Source organism: Triticum aestivum, chromosome 5B (assembly GCF_018294505.1).
Source record: "Triticum aestivum cultivar Chinese Spring chromosome 5B, IWGSC CS RefSeq v2.1, whole genome shotgun sequence".
NCBI lineage: Eukaryota > Viridiplantae > Streptophyta > Magnoliopsida > Poales > Poaceae > Triticum > Triticum aestivum.
In genome coordinates, this window is record NC_057807.1 from 702,545,613 (window position 1) to 702,565,374 (window position 19,762).

General features: G+C 41.1%; 2 protein-coding genes across 3 annotated transcripts; both read right to left on the reverse strand.

Moving 5' to 3' along the window:
• Positions 1 to 3,271: 3,271 nt before the first annotated feature.
• Positions 3,272 to 10,096, reverse strand: LOC123114377 (putative disease resistance protein RGA1). 2 transcript variants are annotated; one of them, XM_044535819.1, is made up of 5 exons: positions 9,905 to 10,096; positions 8,926 to 9,827; positions 7,514 to 8,680; positions 3,913 to 6,912; positions 3,272 to 3,542 (listed from the first exon to the last, which is right to left on the reverse strand). In XM_044535819.1, exons 2-4 carry the CDS (start codon positions 9,229 to 9,231, stop codon positions 4,084 to 4,086), a joined length of 4,302 nt encoding a protein of 1,433 aa, XP_044391754.1. In that variant the 5' UTR covers positions 9,232 to 9,827; positions 9,905 to 10,096; the 3' UTR covers positions 3,272 to 3,542; positions 3,913 to 4,083. The 2 variants fall into 2 exon arrangements, with proteins under 2 accessions (XP_044391754.1, XP_044391753.1); XM_044535818.1 differs by having other exon boundaries at positions 8,926 to 10,096.
• Positions 10,097 to 14,788: 4,692 nt separating this feature from the next.
• Positions 14,789 to 19,065, reverse strand: LOC123114378 (disease resistance protein Pik-2). The gene is made up of 3 exons (XM_044535820.1): positions 18,149 to 19,065; positions 15,326 to 17,446; positions 14,789 to 15,189 (listed from the first exon to the last, which is right to left on the reverse strand). The coding sequence occupies exons 1-2, from the start codon at positions 18,973 to 18,975 to the stop codon at positions 15,358 to 15,360; spliced, it is 2,916 nt and encodes a 971-aa protein (XP_044391755.1). The 5' UTR covers positions 18,976 to 19,065; the 3' UTR covers positions 14,789 to 15,189; positions 15,326 to 15,357.
• Positions 19,066 to 19,762: the final 697 nt, after the last annotated feature.

The following is a 19,762-nucleotide window of genomic DNA, read 5'->3' on the forward strand; positions in this document are numbered from 1 at the left end:
GCGGCAGCTCATCGAAGTAACGTGAGGAGCGAAACATCTGTACAACTTCTTCTCCCTGTCCATCCCATGTGCCTAGCCACGGGACACATCTCCGACGCGTGGCACTAGCATGCCCGTCTCGGGCACCAACACTTTGAGGAGCTGCAAAAGATGGCTCGGGGAGAGCTCGTTCGCGGGGTCCCCCATATCACACAGGCTGATGAGATGTGTGATGTTTGCCTTGCTGGGAAGCAGCAGTGTCTGCCCTTCCCCTACAAGGCAAAGTATAGGGCGAGCAAGCCCCTAAAGGTGGTTCACAGGGACCTCTGTCGTCCAATCAGGCGAGTGTCTCTACATCCTGCTGCTTGTCAACGACTACAGCAGGTTCATGTTGGTAATGCTCCTCGTCTCTAAGGAGGAGGCGGTGCGAGCCATCGTGAAGCATCAAGCTGCAGCGGAGCTTGAGCACGGCCAAAAGCTGAGGATGTTGCATACTAATCGTGGCAGCGAGTTCACGCCAGCCACCTTTTACAAGCACGTCCACAACAAAGGGTACAACGCCATCTCACGACCCCATACTCCTCGCAGCGGAACAATGTCGTCGAACGAAGGAATTAGAATAGTAGATGGTGCTCGGGATGGCACGCTGCATGCTCAAAGGCAAAGCAGGTGTCGAGCACGTACCGGAGAGAGGTTGTGCTCACGACCGTCTTCATCCTCAACCGCTCCATCACGAGGACCAGTGACGGCAAGATGCCCTAGTTTTCATTTGTATTTTTTCTTTCTTTCTTTTTCTGTATTTTCTTTAGCCTTTTCGGGTTTGAACATGGTTTTTAAATACATGTTAAACATTGTTCAATATACAAGACTAATTATTTTGTGTGGTATGAAACATTTTTTCTAAATTATGTGAACAGTTTTTTAAATTGTGTAAACAATTTTCAAATACATGTTTGAACGCCTTTTAGAATACTTTTTTTAAAACCAAACAAAGATTAAACTTTTCTTAATGGCATGACACATTTATTACATCATATAAACAATTTATTTAAATATCACAAACATTTCTTGAAGCACATTATCTTTTTTATATGTCACGAACATTCTTTTAGTTGTATGAAACATTTTTTTCTATATTGCGTGAACATTCCGTTTACATTGTATTAACATTTTTTTAATATCACGAACATATTTTTGAAACATATGAACTTTTTTAAGTGTCCTGAATATTCTTTTGAGTGCTATGAACATTTTACAAATATTGCGCAAACATAAATTTTTGACTGCTTAAATCATTTTTAAGCAATATGCACTTTTTAAAAATTTAGTTAAAGTAATTTTAAAATATGTATATTCATTTATTTTCGTAATACAAACAAATGTAATAGAAAGGAAAATAGGAAAAAAATAAATGAAAGAAACATGACGAACATATAACGAGCGGACTACTCCCATGGCGAGACAGACGTGTGCTGGCATATCTCTAGGGGCTGTCACAGCCTTATCTCTTGAAAGGTTGAACATCAGTACATACACAAGCGTTTATATATACGTGCATAAACTCATTCTTATGAACGCACACACGTACACCCTATTCCTATGAGCACCTCCGAGAGACAGAGCCAACATATGATCTGAGATTTTGCGAAGTCTTCGTAGGCGCCTCGTAGTCGACGGAAACGTCTACTCCCATTGAACGCACATCGCTGGAATACTGAAATAAATACAGGATAAATGCGAGCACCAGGATTTGAACCCTGGTGTGCTGGGGATACCACTGTTCACCTAACCATCCGAGCATTGATTGGTTCGCGAAAGGCGCACCTCCTTCAAATCGTGTAGAATAGGCTGGCCGACCATTTAGGCAGGTTTTGGGAAGCTTCCGGACACCTTTTATCTCTGTTTTTATGGTTTTCGGGAAGATTTTCATTCGTTTTCTTTTCTTTCCTTTTTATTTATAAAAATATGTGCACTTCTTTCAGTTTTGAAAACTCCCCTCAAGTTCGTGAACTTTGTCCCTGAACTTTTTCTAAAATTGGCATTTTTTAGAATTTTGGGAAACGTTTTCCCTTAAATTCATTAATTTTCTTATCAAATACCTAATTTTTTTTAATCCATAATTTCTTGTGAATTCATGATTTTTGGAAAATCAGTGATCATTTTTCTTCAAATTGATGAACATTTTCAAATTTAATGAAATACTTCAGAGTTTTCATGAACTTTCTTTTGAATTAACAAACTTTTTCAAATCTACGAACTCTTGTTCAAATTTTCTAAACTTTTTTCGAATTTGTGAACCTTTTTAAATACTATGAACTTTTCATTAAATTTTTTTATTGCACGAACAGTTTGTCAAATTCATGGACTTTTTTTATTTTTTTTATATTCTTCTGAAATTTATATGAAAAGTCAGTGGTCAACAGTCAATAGCGGCAGATCACTGGGAACCAACCAAACTGAGTGAACCAGGACATAAAAAAATCGAGCGAACCAAAACTCTTTTTTAAGCAAGCTGTTACGAACCGAGCCAGCGAACCAGGATTCATAATTTTTCTGCTGTCTTTTACTAAATTCTAATTTTAACTATTCTTTATTTTAATTTTTCAAAATTCATGATGTTTTTGAAAAATGAAAATTTTCAAGTTCACAAGCATTTTTAAATTTGTCCACTTTTTTATATGTGAATATTTGTTCGAATTGGCAAACATTTGAAAAATTGGTGATCTTTTTAAAATTAATGAACATTTTCTTAATTCTTGAATATTTCTTAATTCATGAACATTTATTAAAATTTATGAATATTTTCTTAATTCGTGAACATTTCCGTATTCAATAGTAACATATTTCGAGTCATGAACATTTTTTGATTTCACCGAATGTTTTAAAATTAACAAAAAAGCCAACATATTCTTTTCCCTGAGACAAGGACCTGTAGCAGAAGAAAAAAAAAGCGAGCACGAAAAACAACAGCCAACTGCGAGTGACGAACCAGCGAAGGGCGAGCAGCTGGGCCGTGGCCAGGCGGCGCCCCCCTGTGCGCTATAGCAGCACGTCGGCGCGGCCCATACAAAAAAAGCACGTCGGCGCTGACGAGGAGTTGCCAAGATTATTGGTTGTGGTTTGGGGATGGCCGTCGCAGTTCAGAAGTACGAGTTCCAAAGCAGCAGCACCAGTTACTCGCCATCTGCAGCTTTCGTCCAACCAAATGGTAATTCACAGTTTCATATACTGGCAATGTAGCTAGCCAGCCACACATCATCCTGGGTCGGTAAAACTAAAATGGTACAACGTATGAATTTGACAAGCATTTGAATTTTTGTTGAAGGTCAATACAAAACTAGGCAGAAATTCGAAGTTCACACAAATTAATGGCATTCGAATTGTGTGCTGCGTACTGAGTAGTTACGAGCACGAGCACACTACCTCACTTGGCCTGTCCGAGTGGAGTGTCGGCACTTTAGAGCTCTTCCACCATCCAAATATGCTCCTTGAGCTCTCTTCCTCATTTTATTGTGAAATTGATCTTGTGCAAAATTCAGCAAGTCGAGAACAGTGATGTAAGCCTGCACGTATGATTGACCAAGTCATGTGAATGCCAGCTGGATGTTATGGCACAATGAAAAATTGCCCGCTCGAAGAGATTTCTTTTGTTAGCAAAGGAACACTTTCAAGATAAGTTGATGAAACAGAGAAGAGAAGTAATGTGAAGTTGTATTCAGTCATTCCAAGTCTGTTGTACAACCAACCATGAAGGGCAAGCCCCTTTAATTAATTCTTCAATGCAAGTTCAATTTCGAAATGTTGACATGGTTAGCTACAACCAAGGATGCACCTTACAAGAAAATAACTATATATGTTTCTGCCCTTGAAAAACTGTATATAAATACAACATAAAAGCGCAAATGCATGTTATAATCCATCCAGGCCGCTTACCTCCTCTGCAGCTCCTGGGACCAACAGGACAACCTCCAACACAATTATGTAGTACGGAGTAGAGCACCATGCATGTAACCACCAGGAGCACATATGCCAAATTTTGTGCAAATTTCGTTGGGCGACGATGACCTTGAGCTCTGCATGAGACCAACAGTTTTGTACAACAAATCAGCTGTATTCGACGGTTGGGATGTGACAAATCTTGCCGGCATCCTCCCCTTGGCAGCTCGCAATCAGACCTGGACATTCAACAATTCTGAGTAGCTTCAAAGCAGAGAGACTCCGTATGCTTTCAGGCAAACATGTCAGGTTGGGGCAAATGCTGATTAAAATTTCTTCTAGAGAAGTCAATTGTCCCAACCATCCTGGTAATGTCCCCATGCCTTTGCACATTTCCAACCTCAGTTTTTTAAGGGCGGTGAGGTTCTTCATGCTTTCAGGTAAATATGTCAGGTTGCGGCAGTCTCCAATTGAAATTTCTTCTAGAGAAGTCATCTGTCCCAAGGATCCCGGTAATGTTTCCAGGCCTTTGCACTCTGTCAACGTCAATTTTCTAAGAGCGTTGAGGTTCTTCAGGCTTTCAGGCAAAGATGACAGGTTGGGGCAATCGCCGATTTCAATTTCTTCTAGAGAAGTCAACTGTCCCAACGATCCTGGTAATATCTTCAGGCCTTTGCACCCTATCAACTTTAGTTTTCTAAGAGCTGTGAGGTTCTTCATGCTTTCTGGCAAAGATGTCAGGTTGGGGCAACCACTGATTCCAATTTCTTCTAGAGAGCCGAGGTGGCCCAACCATTCCGGGAGTGTCTCCAGCTCATTCAATGATACTAAATTTAGTTCAGTGAGAGAGGTGAAGCATTGTATGACCTCTGGCAAAGTCTTCAAGCCAATGATAGATTTTACCTGAAATATCTCAAGGGTAGGAAAGTGTTGAAGTCCATCCCACTTGTCTTGAGAGTAACTACAACTCTTTAGAGCCATCTCAGAAGGATGAATGGAAGATGAGAGCTTTCCAAATCCTCGCTCTGGCAAAACTGGCTCGCTGTTGCTCAAAAACCACTTCATACTTCTTGGGGGATATGGTAGGAACTTCAACTTTGGGCAGTCTGTTACATTCAAATGATGCAAATTAGGTATTAAAAACTCTTCGTTTTCTTTACATGACTCTGTTGTCCACCATTCCACCAAATTCTTCATCGACGCCAATAGCAGTACTCTTAGTTTCATACAAGATCCGCTCTCTCCATAGAATTCCTTACCAATTTTTCTAATGTTGGGAATGTTCAGAAGAAACAACCTTCTTAAATTTGGTAGTGCCCCTAATGGAGGAAGAAAATCACATGCTTCCAAACCATTCAGAGTTAGTTCACTGAGAAAAGGGATGTAGGACGAGATGTGAAGCATCCAGTTAGGGAATTCCTTGCTCATATACCCACATAGCCAAAAGTTATCAAGAGTCCGAGGAGGTACGAGCCTGTCCAGCACAGATTTACCTCCTTCATTTCTGAAGTGAAGTTTTAGGACTCGAATATTTGATTTATCACGCAGTTTGACTTTGTCTGCATCTTCTGGATGCCTGACATTCTGAAGGTCTTTAAGTATCAGCTCTGAACAAGTCAGTCCAACAAGATCCACTATACTGCTGCATCCTCTACTCTCTATCTCATGTACATAATGCCCTACTGTGCCCACAAAATTTAGACGCTTTCGAATGGCTTCAATCTTTTCAAGAAAATCAAAAGTTGCATAATCAATCACAAACTCGGTGAGACTAGTCATGTCACCAATGCTATAAGGGCAGTCATCCATAAGTATAAGGCCATTCATGTGAAGTATTTGAAGCTTTAGGTCGCCAAATGAGGAGGGGAGCTCCTTGAGCCTCAGACAATATGACAAATAGAGACACCTCAGCTTAAACAACTTGCATAGTGACTCTGGCAATTGTCGGAGTTTAGGACAGCTTGTTAGGTTCAAATATTCAAGCTCGATGAGGTGACCAAAACATTCAGGGAGTTGTTCGAGGTTATGGCAATCTGAACGATCTAGGTATTTCAAATGATTAAGTTGGCAAAATGATCCTGGCAGCATTGAAATCTTGTAGCAACCAGACAGGTTCATGAACTCAAGTTTCTGAAGGTGGCTGAAATCAATTGGCAGGTATTCTAGCTCATGGCAACTTGATAGGTTCAGATGCTCTAAACACGGAAAGCTTACATTGTCAGGTAGTTTGGTGAGCCTTGAGCAACCTGACAAGTTTAAGAATGAGAGTTTAGGAAGGCTACCAAATTTGTCAGGCATCCTTTGAAGAGCACAACAATGTGACATGTCTAGGTGGTGTAAGTATGCAAGCTCACAGATTGATTCAGGCAACTCTTGGAGTGTACAACACCCGGATAGATTGAGGAAAAAGAGTTGAGAGAGCTCCCCTAGTGATGCAGGTAGCTTACTGAGGCTACTACTACCAGATAGATCCAAATAGCAAAGTTTGCTGAGGCGACAAACATGGTCAGGCAAGATTTCAAGCTTGGAATTGGACAGAATAAGAGTTTCCATGTTTTGAAGTGCATGAAAATACTTGGGAAGTGATGTTATTGTCAAGCGTGTTGCATCAAGATACCTAATTAGCTTCAATTGATTAATGGAAGATGGTAGCAACACGCTACTTGGAGCAGATTGACCTTCAGCTGAATGTCCACTTAGGTCCAAGACACGTATGTACTTGGACCGAGAAAAAGCCTTTTTCGGGAGTTGCAGTCCCCCCAAATCCCTAAAGTGGAGGGATCTAAGCTTGTGTGGAATATATTTCAGAACCTCGAGATCATTCTTGAAGTTGGTTAACTGTGCATGTCGGCAGTAACGAGCAATGTTCCAAGTGGTGCTTTTGGTAGCATCTAGATCAATGAATTCATCAGTAACAATTATTGATGCAAGATCATGCACCAAATCATGCATGACGAGTTCTGAGGGAGCATTGAAATGCAACAGACTTGGATTAACCTGCAAAGGTAACTACTATCAGTATAGTATTGCAAAGAGAAATGTAATAACCAACTATAGGAAATATTAAAATGGAGTTAAGAGAAGAAACTAAGATCTGGTAAAATTGCATCTCCCCCAAAATATGTGGAGCCTCCAGATCAATTTTCTACACATGATTTTTTCACTATAAAACATGGATTTTACAAATTGTCTTTATGCCATGGATTGAGTCATAGATGATGAATAAATTTATTAAAATTTAGAATTTAACTTTGTGCCACATAATCTAGACAATGGAACTAGGAATGGAATGACAAGAAAGAATCTCAAACCAAAAGAATATATAAACCCAACATAGTCAAAACAACAGACCCAATAGAGTACAAAACTGAACACAATAAATTTAAATTCAGAAATAGATATATTAAATCATTAATATAAATTAAAAATGAAATTGTAGGGCCTAATCTAGAACCATAATAGAGTAGAATCCATGAATTAATGTATAATAGAGTAGAATCCATAATTGTGTGTCCTTAGCTGTAAAGTAAAAAAAACAGAATAGTAAAACTAAACCAGCCATACAAGAGGAAGAGAAATAGTGTCTACAGGTACTAACCAAAGCAGACACCGGAGTCTGAAGAAAGGACATCCCCAGAAGGTAATTGATGCACCTGTGACCATCGTGCCTTGAATTAATGTATCCAAGAGCATTCCATTGCTGGATTAAGCGATTGATTTCCATGACAAAGCCCTTGGGGAAGGCTGCCAAGTACGTGAAACACATTTTGAATTCTAGTTTCATGTAGGTATAGCTCAGCAATAGCCTCTCTAATGTTTCTTTCTGATGTACTTCTTTCAAACCCAGATCGACCTTGGTGTCTCTTATATCTTCCCATGCCCCCACGGTCCTTTGCTCTGACATTACATGCCCAAGAGCATTCGCCACGAGAGGTAAGCCCCCACACTTCCCCGCAATCTGCTTTCCAATTTCTTCCAAGACACTGTGGTGATCATCAGGCCCAAATGCCCTTTGCTTCATTAATTCCCAACAGTCGCCAGGTTCTAAAACACCCAAATTTATTATGTCAGACTCGTGAACTGGGACAATTTTGCTCTCATTTGCAAGGAAACCAGTGCGCAATTGTTGCACTACTCGTAGGTTTCGGGTAGTTACTATAATACGGCTACCCTTGCAGCCATGCTGTAACATCTGCTTCAACTTTTCAAGTTTATTTCCATCTTCCTCCCAGAGATCATCCAGAACAATAAAGTATCTTCTAGTAGCAAGTTCTTTTTTCAGATAAAACTGCAAATCGCAGTTGTCAAGGTTGACAGTGTTATTCATTATTCTTTTCAGGATTGCACTCCCAATTTTGTTCAAATCAAACTGCTTGGACACATTAAACCAGATTGAGACGTCAAAGATACTGACCCTCTTGTCTGCAAAAACTGATTCAACCAATGTTGTCTTACCTATGCCACCAAGGCCAACAACTGGAATGATGGAGATATCCTGGTTAGCTTCACTTGTCAGTAGCAGGCTGATTATCTTCTCCTTCTCGATATCCCTCCCCACCATTCCAGTTTTCGTGCCATCACCATAGTTGGCTACAAAAGTTTCATTGTTTCTGCTCTCTTCTCCCCGGGCTTCTTGACGCACAAGGTTGAGCTTCGTTCTCCCCTCCTTTTCAATTTCGTCTATTTTCTTCATCACGTTCTTCATCTTGTGGGGCATGATTATTCGCTGCAGGAGTTGATTGTTTCTGGAAAACCATAAGTTGAACTGCAAAAATAAAAATTGGAGTCAACTTCAGTCTCCAAGCATATCATTTATCAGATTAGTTATAGACTCTCATGTCTCATCCACCGCACAGATGGAGAGGAAGGCTGCACATTAATTACAAAAGAAAGGATAAAGATGGGCTATTGCATAATCAGACACACAAAGACATTTTCTCCAAACAGGATAATCAAAGAATCAATATATTTTTAGATTAGATAAAGAAGAATCAATATCTGAATGAATACCTTGGATTGGCTCTTCTTGATGAGCTCGTTAGCATCCAACTCATCAAGCACATCCTCGACGTCATAGGCGACGCGCTTAAATTTTGTAAGCCACCGCTGAAATACTCTTGCACCTTCTCCTACTTGACGCGACTTGTCGTCGGCATCAAGCAACAAGGCCTCGAGATCTTTCATCTTCTCCTGCAAGTCTAACGCGTCCTCCCTGTACCTCCACTGCAGAGTGATCTCCGACGCAGCATATTCACCAAGCTTGCTGACGATTTGTTTCCCCACGGCACCAGCAATCACACCCCCCAGACCGCTCATGGCTGCTCCCCAGCGAAGCTATTGCTCTCTCTCTCTCTGAGGGCAATATTGCCGTGTTTGTAAATTGCAAGAGTGCTGACCAAGACACATATATAGAGGTTGAAGAGGGAAGGAAGCTTCGTGGCAGCTTCTTCCTGCCCACATCGTTGTCCTTATTTTGCTTTGCTTGGCCTGGTCCATTTTGGAAAGGAGGTGGCGTGTTCCTGACTATCTTTCAAGTTTGCCCCCATGGAGAAAAGCCAATATAATGGAACCAAAGTTGAAGACTCACCAGCCTCACTTTTCAAAAGCATAACATCATGGACTAGGGCATCATTTTCGACGCACAACATGAAGCAGGCTGTTGAAATTTTAGAAAGCTGTCTGCAAATACCGGCAGCAGAATGTGATGACCAATAGTTCTATCTCTTCCCTCCTGAGCTGAAAGACTGAAACTGTAATAATTAAAAAGCAAACCAATCTTTGTACTAATAACCAAGATAAACACCGAAGGACATCACTGCTTAAAGGCTGACTGAACAGATCATTTAAAAAGGAACCAATTAATAATCTCCTGCTGCAGGTGATGAATTTTGTAGCCTGCAATGCAACTCCAACTGAAAGAAACAGGAGAGGCAAGAGTTACGGAAGATTTAACAGAGTGAAAGCTGAGGGCTCGCGTCGGCCGGGGCACCTAAGCAACCTCCTTCCGCATCTGCACCCATTCCGCTGCCGCCCCGAGTCGACAACCCAGTCCAGAGGCCGCCCAGTTCACCGCCAGCCTCAGCTGTCGCCCACCTCTCTGCTTAGCCCATCTCCGCTGCCGCGGCCGGTTCGTCTCCTAGCACCGAGTCGACCAGATCTGAGGCCGCCGCAAGTCTGTCCCTGTCCGCCACCCGTTTTTTCCCCTTTTCTTTTGCGGGGAATAAAAAATGTGACTCGCCTTTAGGAATATATTTATTATTTCCCCCTAAAACAAGTATTAATTCACCTACATATAGAGTACTTCACCAATAATTTGATGATTATTGCTGGTTTTTAAACTTCTAATTTATTCATCTTTAATCATAACAATACAACGTACACCATAAATAACAAAAATTACATCTCAATCTGTAGATCACCTAGCGACGACTACAAGCACAGAAGCGAGCTGAAGATGCGCTGCTGTCATCGCCCCTCACTCGCTGGAGCCGGGCAAAACCTGTCGTAACAAACGTTGAAAAGTTGTCGTGCTAAGGCCTCAAAAGACAGCGCAGTAGAACAGCAAACGCTGGCTATGAAGAGTGACGTAGATCGTAAGCATCCAACATGAAGACACACGTACGTAGACAAATTACGACCAGATCCGAGCAAATCCACTAAAGACATATCTGCCAGAGACACGCCTCCACACATCCATCGACGACACTAGAAGTACCACGAGAATAGGGCCTAGGCAGGGAAAACCTTATTTCATCTTCAGGGAGCTGTCGCTCTCTCGTCTTCCCGAGCAGGACACAAACCATAACAAATCTCGAAAAAAGTTCCAAAAACGAAGACCTCCCATCAACAAGGGCAAGATTCCACTCTGCTCCCATATCCCTAAGGCCATTGGAAATGAGGAGGACCAACGACAACGCCGACGAAAGGCAAAGGAAGCCTAACCTTTTAGTGGAGGCGGCGGAAGTAGGGAATTAGGTGTAGCTAGCTCTATATATCCGGGCTGAATTAAGTTTTCACACTGTATATATGACGCAATAAGATAGAGAAATCTTGCAACATGTAGGCTGTGTTTAGTGGTCTGCATACAACCCAACTAGGCCCGTTGTACGCAACTTTTTTCGATGTCGGGCTGTTAAGTTACATACAAACACTGTTAGGCCTGCATAACACAATTCTTAAAGCATAGGCCTAGCTTTTTCTATTTTCCTTTTCGTTTTTTCTTTTCTTGTTCTGTTTTTCTTTTCTCTTTTTTTTTTCTTATTTTTCAATTTTGCGAACTCTTTAAAATTCGCATTTTTTTATTTTTTCGTTTTAAATTTCTAGACGTATTTTTAAAAATGTACATGAACATTTTTGAAATCGTGAACAATTTTTTGAAATAATGATTTTTTTGAATTACGTACCTTTTTACTTTTTGCTTTTTTGAAATCCACAAACATTATTTTTTGCCGAATTCAAAAATGTTCATCAATGGAAAAATATTCAACAATACAAAAAAAGTTCATCAAATTCAACTTTTATTCATGAGATTTAAAAAATGTACAATAAAATTCAAATTTTGTTCACGAAATTCCAAATATTGTTCATATATTTTCAGAAACTATTCATCAAATTCAAATTTTGTTCATGCATTTAAAAAACATACTTGAATACAATTTTTGTTCATTAAGTTTAAAAAATGTGCATAGAATTGAAATTTTGTTAATCAAATACAAAACACTGTTTTCATTATTAGAAATCCTCATAAAATATTTTTCAGCAAAATAAAAAAAAGGTTCGTTAAAATTCAAAAATGTTCGTTCTTTTGAAATCTTGACCTTTTTTTTTTGGATTAAAGAACTGCTTTTTGAATCTGGTGAACATCTTTTGAATCCGTTAGTGTTTATCATTTCCCGAACATTTTTCTTCAAATCATGAACAATTTTTGTATTCCCGAAGATTTGACACTTTGCAACTCTTTTTAAAAATCCGGAATTATTTTTAGAAAGGAAAAGGATATATGAAACAGAGAAAAAAACACGGTGGTTCCCGCCCCGTAGTGATTCCTAGCGTTCAGCGTGGAATAGGAGCTCCGAATATGGGGCAGAGTCTCAAGTCCGAATATGGAGCTCGCACCAAGCTGATGCCCGCCTTCTTCCAGCAAGCAGGTTCGTACGCCCGCGTACCTCTGTCGACCCTCGGCCTGGCCGAAGGTACCTGGCGCCCGCTGGGCCTACCGGCCATGGAGATGCGGTGAAGGAGACTCCAGAGAACCCAGGCCTGTGCTGGATAACACAACCAACGCTACCTGTGTCTTGTTCACGTATTTAGACAGTTTAGAGTGCTAACAGGAGAAGAAGCGCGGATCAGTGGGAGGTGCCGCCGTGCAGATGCAGTACCACTGCCGGTGAGGTCATCCGGCAGCACAACCAAATTGTAATTCATATTTAGTTTCATGTACAGTATGATGCAGCAGCAATCATGCTTTCAGGACATGTAAACCTGATCAATTCCCATCATCATTTTACATGCATATAAACCAGAATAAACGACAGCCATTCAACTTGCTCAGACACAAAGGTACCAAGCAAGCAAGCAACATTACATTTCCATCATCAGGAAGTATTCAGCAGAAATGATTCAGAATTCAAATAGAGATTACAAGAGGGAATAAACAAAACAAAATGCAAGTTTTTCAACGGAATATGATCCATTGTGCCCCCAATGCAAAAATGATAGCTAAACAAAAATGCACAAGAGATGGTAGCACCAGATCTTTTTCAGTATGACAGTAAGTTCGAGGCAAGGTAGATAGCCAGGCACACATCATCCTGGATCGGTAAAACTGATAGAGCATGTGACTTGGAGAAGCATTTAGTAGATATACTGACAAAAGGGATGTATTTATTTATTTTTGAACTGAAAAGAGATGTAGTTAGTTAGAAGGAGAAAATAATGGGGATGCTCCTAGTACCTCTTTCAGTTGAGGAGCATTTTAATTCCCCTCCTCCTTGCTCTTTTCCTTGACAGACAGACGGTTGCTGCGAGGGTTGGGCTCACTGGCCGAGCAGAGGAAACAGAGTAGTAAAGCAGAGCCGCAGAGGAGAATAAACAGAGTAGTAAAGCAGAGGAGTAGTAAAACTGCGTATGTGCCTTTTTTTTATTAACTGCTTACTAGCGACTACATGGGTTGTAAATAGCCAACTCCACAACCAACTATCAAGTGTAGCGTCTAAATCACGGTCACTGAATTTGGTCAGAGTACAGTGTTAAACATGCAACATGTCACGTTATGTGACTGGCGCATCTCATAGGAGATAGTTGAGATAGTTAGGTTGTTAGATTCTTATGTTTATCTCATGTAACCTCTTATTTCTATCTCCTTTCTTGATCTCCAAGATTGTAATCCAAACCGCATGTATGCGCTGTTATGGGAGGTGCGCCCCAACTAAGCAGCATGCAAGTTTTTCATAGAAAACACAGTCAATTGTGTCCCAACAAAAACAATTCTTGAGCCTTGATCTCCAAACGTCAGAAACAGAGACAATCAAACGCAATGCAATTAGCAATGCAATCTCCCCTGTTTCAGCTTCCGTTTTCCATCTTCTACCCTTCAAGTGCTGACCCATAGCTTCTGAGACAAAATATATGCATGGTAACAATCCAACACAAGTGCGTACATACACATGGAGAAAGAGTCCTTAAACCTGGAACACACGGCGAAATTCGTTCCATGACACTTCACCTCAAAGTGCGAAGAGTATCATGGCACATTAAAATTTGTTCCATGACACTTCACCTCAAAGTGCGAAGAGTATCACGGCGTGCTTTTGTTCCTAACTATTTCAGAACAAAACTGACGAATAATAACACACATGACATATATACGATCGACTTTCATGGTAGGTATCATCACGACACAGTAATCCAACAAAAAAAATTGGAAACAAGAGAAACAGAAATCAAGTATTCAGCACAAAAAAAAATCCCCAATGCAAATGGTGCTTAGATTCCACCGAATTCATAAAGCTACTACAGACAGAGTACAAGCGAATTAACAATAGCATCGGTATTCAGACTCCGACAGGCAGAACCATTTTAATAGTGATAAGGGTATTACTTCGGCAGAAATTTCCAGCCACCTAGGCACAAACCACGCAACCCGACCGAGGATCAGCATCACACTTCCTTCCATCAGCAAGTGCATTAGTTCAGCAGAAATAATCCGCACTGCAAGTAGAGCTTAGACAACTGAGTGATCGATTTATGCACTCACTCATTTAGTTGGATTTTATCAGTGAACATGTGAGTATATTGGATGTAATAACGTCTTATATTATGAGATGTAGGGAGTAACACACAGGCCATGCACGATCGAGCCGATGTGATCACTGTACAGTAATTCAACAAAGCTTTAAATTTCTGGAACAAGGGAAACCCAACCCCATTTTTTTCACAAATTTTATGAAACGTGCAGAAATCAAGTATTCAGCAGAAATATTCCTGAATGCAAATAGAGCATAGGTCCTACCAAATGCATAAAAGCAGAAATAATCGCCAATGCAAGTAGAGCTTACACAACTGACTGATCGATTTATGCACTCACTCATTTAGTAGCATTTAATCAGTGAATGCGAAGGAAACAAACAGGTTACAAATTATCTGGTTCGTGAATGCACACAGATCCCGTCTACCAACTGTTGCTGAATAAATGCTAGCACAACAATATTCGTTCCACGAAATTTCACCTAAAAAACATGAAGGGTATGTGACAGCGTGCTTTAGTCCCCTCCGTTTCAGAACAGAACTGATGAAGATGAATAACACACATGCCATGCACGATCTGAGTCGATCTGATCACTGTACAGTAATTCAACAAAATTTGAATTTCCGGAAAAAGGGAAACCCAACCCCACTTTTTCATAATTTTATGAAACGTACATAAATTAATCAAGTATTCCGAAGAAATATTCCTGAATGCAAATAGAGCTTAGGTCCTATCAAATGCATAAAAGCTTCTCGGGACAGAGTATGGGCGAATAAAGAACCATAACTATTCTGAGTAACAGAGCTTAAATCTGAATCATCAAAGTAAGGGACAGTGGCAATCAAACACTGTGTGTAGAAAAGTAGCAACTTCAGTTGAGAGAGACTCGAGACCACTTTTTCCAGGAGGTGTCTCTCTTTCATCTTCAGTTGAGACTCCACGACAAGTGCACCGCAAGGTGCAAAGAATATTAATTAGCTTCATGCCTCCTTCGGTACGAAATTCCATGCTCCAGCCGCGCAGCATACCTGGATTGGTAAAAGGGAAACAGTAAAACATGTGAGTCTGAGAAAACCAGAAGCGGCTCGGACACAGATATATTTGGGTGGGGAAAATTAAAATCTGACTACGTTCTTACAAGAGAAAATCAAATAAAAAATGTACCTCTTGCAGTTGGTGATGACGATCATCCCATTTTAGGACTCATCAGTGTCACCTTCTCCCTTGCTCTTCTCGTCACTACCACTGGTCTCTTCATTGTCCTCATCAGTGTCACTGCCTCCCTCCTCATCACTACCACTGGTCTCTTCATTGTCCTCTCCTTCTGAATCTGATTCCCCCTCAAAAGTAAGTGCAAGATGGTTGGGATTGGCACCCGCTTCCTTCCTGATCTCAGCAGCTGCAGCCTTGCATTCTGAAGGTGTCGCATCTTCATCATCAAGATATATCTTAGCTTCTTTGAGAGATGAGAGATGCTCAATGCCTGAATAGAAGCCATTAGCTTTCGCTGCCGACACACTGAATGTGATGGTAAGTTCCTCAAGCTTGGGCGCAGACCCTTTCACAAACGTAACATATGCTCGTTCAGTTTTAAATCCGAAGTCCAAAACCTTCAGATTCAGGAAAGAATTGCGTTGTACTGTGGCAACCAACTTATTTGATGGCCATAGGAACAGGCGAAGTAAGGATGGGACCTGCCCAAGAGTAACCAAATCATCTTCTGTCATTTCAGTTAGGCAGATGCACAGGTCGGCAAGGTTAGTGAGTGCTGGTGTAATCCACTTTGGAAACTTGGTGAACGAATACTTGTAATCCGTGGAAAACCTTTGAAGAGAAGATGGCAGAGGGGACCAAGAATCTAAGAAGTCGAGGGAAGCACAGCTCAGTGATATATCCAAAGATCGGAGTTTGCAGGTGCCAAGCTTGCACAGTGAGGAGAGGAACGCCTCTTCACATCTCTTGTCCTCGCAAGATACTTTATCGAATATTCTGTTCGCAGGCCTGAGATCAACCTTGAGCTCCTTCAAACTTGTTAGGTTCCCGAGATCCTCCAACACATCCGTTTTACTGGAGGCAATAACGAAGCCTGACATCAACTGTAAGTTCTTCATATCCCCAATCCCATCTGGTAGTATCCATCCCCGTCCTTCTAGGTGTTGAAGTTTAGTTAGCCGGCCAAATCCAGCAGGCAACTCATGCACACCTGTATACCCAGAAACTAGGGTCTCTAGATTACCTAGCATCACTATCCCTGATGGTAGCTTTGATATATCTGTGCCTCTAAAGTTGAGGTACTTCAGTTGGAATAATTTGTCCATACCGTTCATATCAGAGTCCTTTAAATCCTTACAACCTTCAAAATCCAGAACACGTAAAGCTTCAAACTGATCAAGAGCGGGCAAATGTTTGATGCAACATGATGGCATTACTATCAATGTTCGAACATGGCTTATATCCACATTTACCAGTGCAGATGCAAGTTCCTTGTCAATGTACTGGATCGATAGCCGCCGAATATAACCTTGCTGATTTTCCAAATTTTGACCTCCACCTACCACAGTGGTAAAATTACCTTCAACTGATTTTGAAATAATAAGTTCAAGCATCATGTCATGGACTCGACATGCTCGAACCTTACCATCAAAGCCAATGTCCACTGGTTGGACCATACTTTTGTTGATAAGCTCATAAAAGTAATTCTCAGCAGCCTCTTGCTTGCTCTGTCCACGCTCTTCAGAGATGAACCCTTCTGCTATCCATAGCCTCACTAGCCTTGTTCTCTCAATCACATGGTCCTCGGGAAATAAACTTAGATACAACAAGCACGTCTTGAGATTAGGTGCAAGATCATTATAACTCAGAGATAGTATGCTGCTCATGCCCTCTAGACTCTTAGTTTTCTCCAGTGCAGAACCAATTGACCTCTTAACCTTCTCCCACTCTTCCTTGATAGCTGGTCGGTTTGCTAGTAAACCAGCTATACTTATAATTGCCAATGGTAGGCCTCCACATTTCTTTAGAATATTATTTGAAACTTCTTCCAACATGTCAGGGCAATTTTTCCCGGACCCAAATATTCTTGTGAAAAACAATATTCTAGAGTGGAGATCACTTAGGGATTTTAGTTCATACATCTGGTCATCACCTCCCAAACAACATGACTTGGCTACATCAATGATGCGTGTAGTAACTATAATTCTGCTAGAGCAACTGTTCTCTGGGAAAGCACACTTGATAGTTTTCCATGCTTGTGCAGACCATATATCATCAATGATGATGAGATACCTATAAATTAGCAAATCGTGTCAACCGATTATGATAAGAAATTATGCTTTAACACTCAAACGTGCCATGAAACTCCAATATCACTTCATGTTTTTAAGAAAATGAAATATTTATTATGCCCGATCTCTGCATCACAGACGCATAGTACATAATTGGTGTAGTTTATAGATCTACGATGTTCATTGCCTATGTTTCCCTATACAGTTGCAAGCTAGCTTCATTTAAAAAAATAACAAGGACTATCACTCACTTGTTACTGGATCACAAGCAACCATAAAATATTTTACATTTTTTTGCTTTATGGAATTGAAAAACTATTAGAATGCTTGAATCTACTATGTCAAACGAAGATGATAAGAAGATATATATAAAATAAACTCATACTTTAGTAGTTTGTTCGTCAAATGTGGGAGATAATTTTTTTTAGAAGTTTGACTACTTTATTAACTGCAAAACAATCGAGTTAATGAAGGATTTAGGAACAAATATATTGATGATGACAAATATTTCATGTTGTAAGCATCTTATAGCTGGGTACACAATACTTTCCTAGCATTGATTGTAAGGATTGTTCAAGCCGACCTCAATTGAGTTGTTTTCTTTGTGTGGAATTAATAATAGTATAGTCAATAATAAGTGGCTCAAACAGCAGGCACTATGCATGAAACGTCTATTAAGAGAATTAACAAAGATCGACGTTACCTTTTATTTTGCAGTAGTTCTCTTAGCTTTGAAATGGACTTAATTTCATCCCAATCACTAGTATCATTTGTGGATCCACCTTGGCATGACACTTGAGAGATCACATCCTTCATAATTTTCTTTATATCTGGTTTTTGCGAGACCGATACGAAAGCCTTACAATCAAATTGCCCTTGAATCTTGCGATAGATCTCATTTGCCAGTGTTGTTTTTCCCAATCCACCAAAACCAACAATAGACAACACCTTGCGAGGTTTGGATGAGTTGCTTCCTTCTTCCACCATCCACTTGGCAAGATCATCCCTTGGACCATCCACGCCCACAAGGTGTGCCTCCTCAGCAAAGACAGCATGCAGCCGGGGATCCAGGGCCAGATGGCCAGTGGTGCTAGAAGGAACATCATTCAACTTGTAACTGTCCTTGAGATCTTTCACTTGCTTGATGCGATCCTTCAGGTCATCGATTTGGTCGGCAATTTCACACCGAGCTCCAAGCGTCTTCAGAGGGAGAGTTATCTTGCGCAAGAACTCCTTGAAACCACCACGATGACCACGCTTACCAAGGTGATGGATGAACTTGTCGAAGATGTCCTCGGTGTCATATGCCAGCTCCCGCACCAGAGATATCCATGCCTTCACTTGCCCACTTGGATCTTCCAGCTTAGTGTACTCTTCGAGGGCAGCATGCATGGTGGTGAGCTCAGATTCAAGGGAGCGAATCTCACGGCGGACCCCTTTGAGGCGGCCATACTCGCCGGCGAGCAGACCACTGAGCTTCACCAGCAGGGGACCCAAGGCGCCGAGTGCAGCGCTGACCACAGGCGTCATTGATTGCCGGCCGGTAGCTATTCCCTGTCACTGCATTGTATCTCTCTTGGGTGCTTGTGTGTTTGGAGCGAAGAGAAGAACTCAGGCGAGTGAAGCTAGCTAGCTGGCTACAAAGAAGAGGACAAAGCAGGATTTCTTTGGCTCACCTAACAAAGGCAGGCACATGAATGGCCACGCGCTAGCATGTGCATCTGCATAGAAAAAGGCGAGCTAGTTCTTGGTGCGAGCGAGTAAAGAACAGCTCGTGTCAGATGAATACACGTTAACAAAACCAAAGCAGGAAAGGATTCCTTCAACAATGCGCCTTCAACGGTCACTTTAATTAGCATCACTAAAACTACTCAAGATAATCTCCGTGTGTGTGCTTGTTACGCTCCAAACAAGCACAGGCAGGAAGAGGACATCTAGCTAGCTGTTGGTGGGTAACTGGGTGCTCGTAGCTAGTTGCAAGCTTTGGTTAGCACACCGAACCATGGCTCAATGATGTTATTTTATGTACGGGGAGCAGCGAATTAGCATGTGCATGCATGATGCCACTGGGTTCCGACAGGGAGAACCTTATTAGCAGTAATTAACATATTCGGGTTAGTAAAACCAAGCATCTTGCCGGCCACTTGTACGTTTAAGCCCGGAAATCTGGTCATCATACCAAGTGCTAGATCCATGCTTGTACTGATCCTCTAGAGATGACCATGGTACTTTCAGTTTTGTAGATACTGTCTTCGTAGGTTGTAACCCCTGCAATTGCAAAGGAAATTAAGGACACATAAATTTCTGACCACTATTT

Coding starts and splice junctions, on each gene's coding strand:
- LOC123114377 (XM_044535819.1), bottom strand. CDS start 9,231: ATGAGCGGTCTGGGGGGTGTGATTGCTGGTGCCGTGGGGAAACAAATC. Junction 8,681..8,925: donor TCAAGAAGAGCCAATCCAAG/GTATTCATTCAG, acceptor TTATTTTTGCAG/TTCAACTTATGGTTTTCCAG. Junction 6,913..7,513: donor AGACTCCGGTGTCTGCTTTG/GTTAGTACCTGT, acceptor TTACCTTTGCAG/GTTAATCCAAGTCTGTTGCA.
- LOC123114378 (XM_044535820.1), bottom strand. CDS start 18,975: ATGACGCCTGTGGTCAGCGCTGCACTCGGCGCCTTGGGTCCCCTGCTG. Junction 17,447..18,148: donor GAACTACTGCAAAATAAAAG/GTAACGTCGATC, acceptor GCTAATTTATAG/GTATCTCATCATCATTGATG.